General features: G+C 34.3%; 1 protein-coding gene across 1 annotated transcript; it reads right to left on the bottom strand.

The window, feature by feature from the left end:
• Positions 1 to 3940: 3940 nt before the first annotated feature.
• LOC149405273 (pectin acetylesterase 8-like) lies at positions 3941 to 7472 on the bottom strand. The gene is made up of 13 exons (XM_089607014.1): positions 7247 to 7472; positions 6539 to 6663; positions 6347 to 6429; positions 6127 to 6256; positions 5969 to 6048; positions 5556 to 5642; positions 5339 to 5463; positions 5179 to 5239; positions 5043 to 5096; positions 4865 to 4942; positions 4634 to 4739; positions 4365 to 4510; positions 3941 to 4281 (listed from the first exon to the last, which is right to left on the bottom strand). The coding sequence occupies exons 2-13, from the start codon at positions 6657 to 6659 to the stop codon at positions 4174 to 4176; spliced, it is 1179 nt and encodes a 392-aa protein (XP_089463140.1). The 5' UTR covers positions 6660 to 6663; positions 7247 to 7472; the 3' UTR covers positions 3941 to 4173.
• Between the last annotated feature and the right edge of the window lie 321 nt (positions 7473 to 7793).

Here is a 7793-nt window from a genome sequence, read left to right as displayed (position 1 = left end):
CGAACTCGTCGCCCGTCTCCACAGCCATCCCGGACGAAGAGGAAAAAAGCGCGTCACCGAAATAATCCCCGAAGTCGAGGTCCGAGTGTGGGGGAGAGATAATTGCGTCGCTGTCTTCTAGAAGGTTGGATATATCGTCCAAATTAAAGATTTTAGAGGATAATGACCAAATTCCCAGCTCGTCACATGGTACATTTAAATTAGGAGACGATGGTGGTCCACCACCATTCGTGGGCTGGTTGGTGTTTCTCATTAATATGGAGAAAAGTAGACTCATGATAGAAAACACAAAAAAAAAGGGGGGCGCACGCGAAGAATTGGAAGAACAAGAAAAAAAAAAAGATGAGGTAAAAAACCAGATAAAAACCCACATATTTTGTTATTGGGGAAATAGAGAATCAAGTGGTAAAGATTTTTAGTCACTATGCCCCTTGGCAGCAAATCAAAGAAATGTGTATCTTTGGTCACGCCTGACAAAAAAAAAAAAAAAAAAAAGAGGAATATTTATTAGGCTGGATTCGAATCTGGGACGCCCGTTTAGTGTCCAAAACCTCTTATATCATTTTTGAAGTAAAAAAAAAAAAAAGGAGGAATAGTTATTAGGCTGGATTCGAACCTGGGACGCCCGTTTAGTGTCCAAAGCCTCTTTGATCATTTTTGAAGTAAAAAAAATGAAATACAAGATTCAGAAAACACCCCCGAGTACAAAAAAAAATATATAGTGAGCGAAAATTAAAAAAAAATCTAGAAAATTGAAGCTTACACGTCCAAGTTCACCGGAATGTTCGAAATGGTACCGAAGAATTATAGTTTCACGCACGACGAGTGAGTCGCACGTAAAACTTGGGAGGTTAATGTTATGGCGTCGTTTTTCGTATGGGAAAAACGACAATCCAAATGCAAAAACAACTCAAAACGGGAGGACCCTTCCGCCAGGACCATCAAAAGCAAAGGATCTATTCGGTAAAACTCAGAAAACTGGAGGATCCCTCCGGTAGAACCCATAAAACCGGAGGACACCTCCGGTAAAGCTCACAAAACCGGAGGATCTCTCCGGTAAAGCTCACAAAACCAGAGGATCCCTCCGGTAAAACTCACAAAACCGGAGGATCCCTCCGGTAGAACCCACAAAACCGGAGGACACCTCCGGTAAAACTCAGAAAACCGGAGGATCCCTTCGGTAGAACCCACAAAATCGGAGGATCCCTCCGGTAAAGCTCACAAAACCGGAGGATCCCTCCGGTAGAACCCACAAAACCGGAAGATCCCTCCGGTAAAACCTACAAAACCGGAGGATCCCTCCGGTAAAATCCACAAAACCGGAGAATCCTTCCGACCAAATTTTCATAACTTTGCACATACAAAATCCTATAAATACCCCTTCATATTTTCATAAAAGAGGATCTAAAAATTTCAAGAGAACAAAAAGCTCTCAAATCTAACAAACCTCCAGAAGCTCTCAAAATTCTCAAATCTCCCAAAATTCCCAAAAGCTCTCAAAACACAAAAAAAAAAAAAAAAAACCGGAAAATATCAAGAACAACAAAGAAGATGAAAAATTCAACAAGAACGCGAAGAACACGAAGAACGCGAAGAACGTGAAGAACACGAAGAACGAGAAGAACACGAAGAACGCAAAGAACGCGAAGAACGCAAAGAACGTGAAGAACACGAAGGCCGACTATTGGCGAAGTGACGAAGAGTCTGAAACCACTTTCCGGTGAGACAAAGACGACGAGAATAGAAGAACTTCACCACACCTAACCTACGTGCGGTCATAGGGTCCGACCCTAGATCGAACCACGGACGGTTCTGAATGCTAATCCAAAAACGCGATTAACATCTTCAACAACTTCTTACAGCTTATCTTTAACAACTTTATCAAAATTGTTTTGCCAAACGAAACCATGCCACATAGGATTCAACAAATACAATTCTTATCCGGCGAAGTCTTGAGATCCACATAAATATAAATAAAAAAAGCGACGTCTCTTTCTTTTAATATTTGTTTGTGATTGTTGAATAGCTGAACTGGCATCAATAGTCATTTTCTTCCATTGGCCTTCCATCGTTGGCTTTGGAGGTAACAATCTACGATGATGAACTCATGGACGCAGATTGTGCTAAAACAACCATTGAGGCTCTCGGATGATGATGGATTTTAGGACTTGTCTTCTTCTAGACCATCGATGATTGCGTCGTCGCTATCTTCAAACCAATCCACCTTGTTTGAAGTTTAGATACATCTGTAGGGGTATGCTCATCCCATGCATGATTGAGCATATGATTTTTTGTGGTCAAACAATTGAGCACAAAAAAAAAAAAAAAAAAAAATCCAAGTCCCCTCAAATGATGTATGATACTGCCATGTTTCTCATGAAAATTCCGTGGAAACCCAAAACCCATTGTTGATGCAGATTTCGGCCTCAACAACCAGATACAAGTTTTTAAATTAATGTATCGTTTTTTTTTTTTTAAATTATGTGGATCTCGACATTTCGTCGTATAATAATTAAGTAAAATTTTAAAAGAAACTTAGAAATCAAAATAATAATGTATCCAAAATCGGAGAAGCATAAACAATCGATATTATTGATCTGACAATTACAAAACGGTCAAGCTCGTCAAATTGATTCGAGATAAGATGAAAGTAAAATATATGAGAGTTCGATGCCTAATTCTTCTTCATGACTTGCATTTATATATATATATATATATATATATATATATATATATATATATATATATATATATATATATATATATATATATATATATATATATATATATATATATATCATCAATGACTTTGATATCTTCGGGGACTATAAATGATAGCTTTATGAAGAAGTTCGAGACTTCTATGAAGATCGATTCCTTCATACGACATTACACCTCCTTTGGATGAAGTGGGATTATTTTGGTTGATGGGCCATGAGTCCAATCCAAATAGTCAGATAGGCCCAAAGTAGTGTGTTGATAAGTTCAGGTGACATTAAAGCAAAAAATTCGGTTAAAGATTTTATTTTGATTGATTTTTTAATTGAAATTATCCGGATAACCAATTAAGATTTCAGTTAACCTCGGTTAACTTAAAATAAATAATTAAAAAATAACGCCTTCATTATTTGAATCATGTTTGGGAAATAAAATAACAAATAAATGAAAGTAGATGTTGTAATACAATTCGCTATTTAATACTATTTATACTAAATAACTATTTATACTTGCAATCAATATTTTCCATAAATAGGCATTCAATTCCTGAGCGTGATACATTGTATTTCGGTTTTAATACATATATGTATATATATGAGCATTTTATTTCTAGTTAATATTGAACGTAATAATGATACTTTGCTTTTCAAATATGCATTTAATAGTGTATTATGAATTACAATCTCTATAATTAAATGCTATTCATATTAACTTCGAAATGCAATTAATCACACAACTATTCTCGGTTAAATCAATTAATTTCGGTTAATTGGGTTGAAAATAATATCGGTTAACAATTAACCGTTAACCGAAATTAATGCTCAACAATTAACCTAAGTTAACTGAATTTTCTTCTTTAGATGACAGGGTCGTTGGTGTTTAGTCAATATGAAGACGTGTTCAAATGAAGTTAGTGACGTAATGGCTGTGTTTGAATTAGTTTATTAAGTCTGATTTTAGTTCAACCGTTTTAAATTGTTGGGTAAAAATAGTTTTTAGTAAAAGTTGAAATGTGTTTTTGTAAAATATAGAAGAAAATTGAATGGAAATTTTTTTGTAACTTTTGAAAAAAATAATTTTTTTTTTTAAGTTAAATTTAGAAGCCCTTTTTTTAAAACCAATGCCAAAACAATATCGATGTTAGAAGATGTGGTTGATCGATTCACGTGTCAAAATATTAAAAGGTCAACTAATTCTTAGCCACTCCATTGACTTCTTGCTATTCACCATTCGGATTCAAATTTATTTAATAGTTGTTTTTTTTATGGTATTGTAATAAATTAATACATAAACAAGAATAAGATAAAATAAGATACAACAACAAGCCTATTAGAAAAGGCTCATTTAGAATGTTACTTGATCAACCACTCTCCTTTTCTTTTCCCAATCCCAAGCTCCAAATCACTTCTTATAACTTTTTTTTCTATAAAATACAGACGTATATTGCTGCAAACTTCACTCGAAAATGCGGTTATGGCAAGAGGGATTGCAAGGGTAAGGGCAATCGATCTTCATGAACGGTTTACGATCGTAGTACCAATCTCCAACTGCCTTTGCAATCGACTGCGAACAATTTATTTTTTTTATTATTATTACTTTAATCAAACGAAACAAAATGACTTCTAAAACACAAAGATTTTGTTTACCGTGGAACCGAGCACGGGAGAGTCGTCTCTCATCCAAGTCTCTTGCACTTCGGTTTGGCAATGGGCATAGCAAGAGTCTATGAACATCCCTTTCGACGCCGAGTTCGAGAGACCGCTTATTGCGCGTAGAAATTCTACCCTAAACTCTGAATACAAAAATCAAAAGATGGACAAAAGTTTTAAGTGACTTGCGGTTCAAGGAAGATCCTTTTTTTTTTTTTTCCCTCTAAGCATGTCTAAAAAAAGAAGAAAAAAAAAAGAATCACAACCTTGCATTGTTTTCAGCTGAACGGACGAGCATTTCTTGATGTCGAGCTTGCAAGAATGCCATGTTCCGTGAGGATCGGCGACCCCCGGAGCCAAAATGTTCTTTATCTGAATAAATCAATGGACACAAAGAAAAGGGTTATCTTTTATAGCATGGCAAAGATTAATAATTAGCTTGCTCATCAGAGAGAGCACAAATTAATTATTTATTTTAGAATTGATCAATGAATAACCTGCCACGAGTCATAGGCCGCGTTAATGAAAAAAATCGGCGTCTGGATTTGTGGAGCCACATTCTGTGGGAAGAAGCACTGCAGTATTGGTATAAAAATATTGTTAGACAAAAATAAATATTGTAAAAAATTATATAATTAAAAGATAATAATGAATAAAAAGGAAAGAAACACTTGCCAGTCCTGGGCTCAATCTGGACGTGCAAGACCTAGGCAAATTCTTTGCAGAACCCTACATTAAAAAATAAATAGAATTTGATTAATAATTTGTTGTAGATATTTGGTGCAGAAAGAAAGGGAAGAGGAGGCTATACATGAGTAGCGACGACTTGGCTGTAAAAGCCTTCGATATGTTGCTCCCCCGAAACGTCCTTTCTGTTATTATTTGACACACATGTTATTTAAATTTTTTTATTTTTATATATATATGAAATTTGAATAAGCCCAATTCGAGCGATTTCGAATTTGAATTACGTGTTAATGAAAAAACCGGCATCTGCGAGGCACTTGACTTTAGTAGTTGCGGGCATTAGAGACCGAAATCTGTCGCAGTTTAGAATCGAAGCCAATCCACCGGCCGAGCAGCCCGACAGAATAGCCTGCAATTAACAAGTCCAACAAAATAAGAATTTTTTTTTCTTTTTTTTTTTAATTTTCAAAAAAGAAGGGGAAGAGAATAAGTGAATCATACATTTTGAGCATTTTTCATTCCCTGGGCAGACAGATCTTCAAGGACCGCAGCAAACACCCTCCCGCCCCGATAGTGTAGATTCGTCGCCTGATATTGAAAAACCAACATATATATATATATATATATATATATATATATATATGTATATAATATAGAAAAAAATAAAATAAAATAGTCTCTTGAAACTAATTGATTAGTAAAATAGCCCATGTCTCAAGTTTTCAACCACCTTATCAAAAATGTCTGTGACACTGTCATTAAATTTCTACGATTTATATTAGCAATTTATCACTTTTAAAAAAAAATTAGTCATTAGTTCATAAAAATTTCACTAAACAAACCATAATTCTTCTGCGAATTTCATTTCAATTGGCTATTTAACTAAATCTGAATACATATATACATTGACTTACCGGATTCACTGCTTCAACATCGCCGGTGAAAGACGAGCCGTCGCAGTACCTGATCCGGATCCGGTGCCAGTTGTAGAAGTCTGCAAGAGCTCAAATTTAGTTTACATAATTAAAATATAAAAGCTGTTCTAAAGTAAGGAAAGTATATTGAATCGAACCGGGATTGAATTTTTGTTTGTTGCTTAGGATCCCGGAGAATGAAACCGTCTTCACCATCGCCTTCGACGATCCGAGACGGGTGTTCTTCCGAGCCAGGCAAGTCGTCGCGTTATTGCACCAACTTCCACCCTAAGAATTAATCAACACAATAAAATATCAAATAAATATGATGTAGCCTTAAAAAACTAAAATTAAAAAAATTTAAAATAAAATTTGAACCTCCAATGTGATCAACCAATTGTTGATTCCAGCTCCGACCCCGGGAGACCAATGGTAAGCCGGTGGGCTTCCATCAAGACAAACTGATTCACATAATTAAAAATAAAAAAAATGGGATACAAAATGATTTAAATGCAAAAATTGATGGTACAAATCTAAAATTTGGTTAATTTTTTTGCTAATTGTGTTTACCGGCTCCTTTTGCAACGGCATTTTGGACGTAAGTGATTCCCACAGGAATGGCATTTGCTTTGAGCAATATCAGTGCACAGACTAAAATATTTAGCCATTTGTATATATCTGTCTTTCCCATATTTCTGCAAAATATGCAACATGTTCTTTACTTAGCAAATTATAAAAGTAGATAAATTTGCTCATGAAGCTAATAGATCTAAACAGAGTGACGATTCGAAGACCATGTTAGATTTTCTTTGGTTGTGGTATAAGATTTGGTACTTGGTAGCAATGATACTACATGACCAAAAATAATAAAAACTATGAATTCAACTATGTATCAATCAATTATTTATTTATTCTTAGAAAAAAAAAGTGAGTTTTCTTTTTTTTTTTTTTTTTTTTTTTGAGGATGGAAGTAAAAGAAGTAAAGAACAGAGCACATAAAACTAGCCTTTCCTCTCACAAATTGCACAAACACACACACACACACACACACACACACACACAAAAAAGAACGCCACAACATAAAATATATATTTTTGGTAACATTAATTAAATATACTATAATCACGAGATTCAAACATAAAGAAAAAAAAAATCTGGTTATACCCATAAGAAGTAAGCAAAGCATCAAAAACCATGTATTAAATTTTCTTTATTTTCGACAGAAAAATGAATTCTATGAACATAGATGGGAATAAAGCTTTATTTAGAAAAATGTACCTGGAAGAAAAAACTCAATCGCTAAAACAATGAAGCACAGTTGAAGAGAAACCCAGTTCAGAAGGAAAGCTAATAATAGTGCATTTAAAGGCAAAGAAAAAAAATGTAAACCAAGTGAGAATCTTGTTGAGACGAAATGCTTTAAATAGCAAAGAAAATATTTCAAGATCAGCTTTATTTATTTATTTTTTTTTTGGTACGTACAAAAGAGCTTCTTTCCCACACTATCCAGTGGATACCAAAACTAAATAAATAACTCTTGACACGTTCAGTTTCCGCTCCTGAGCTTGACAGTTTCGATGAGCGAATCAAAAAGCGGACACATATTCCCTTTGAAATAATAAATATTAATTTAAATGTCTATGCTACTATTACTATATACGTCCATAAAAAAAAAAAAAAGACAAACAAACTTATTAATACAATATATATATATATATATCAAGCGTGAGCTATTGTTTTGTTTAGCATCAAAACATTTATACGTTCTCTTGTGAATTTTCCATGTGGCGTGTCACTTCTTTTTATTATTTAAAGAGCCATCCAG

Source organism: Urtica dioica, chromosome 2, assembly GCF_054948205.1.
Source record: "Urtica dioica subsp. dioica isolate 48M chromosome 2, U.dioica_male_clone48M_v1_H2, whole genome shotgun sequence".
In the NCBI taxonomy this organism is placed as follows: domain Eukaryota; kingdom Viridiplantae; phylum Streptophyta; class Magnoliopsida; order Rosales; family Urticaceae; genus Urtica; species Urtica dioica.
This window is presented reverse-complemented; position numbering and strand designations above follow the sequence as displayed.

Coding starts and splice junctions, on each gene's coding strand:
- LOC149405273 (XM_089607014.1), bottom strand. CDS start 6,659: ATGGGAAAGACAGATATATACAAATGGCTAAATATTTTAGTCTGTGCA. Junction 5,240..5,338: donor GCCGGTTTTTTCATTAACAC/GTAATTCAAATT, acceptor AAATAATAACAG/AAAGGACGTTTCGGGGGAGC. Junction 4,740..4,864: donor CGGCCTATGACTCGTGGCAG/GTTATTCATTGA, acceptor TGATTTATTCAG/ATAAAGAACATTTTGGCTCC.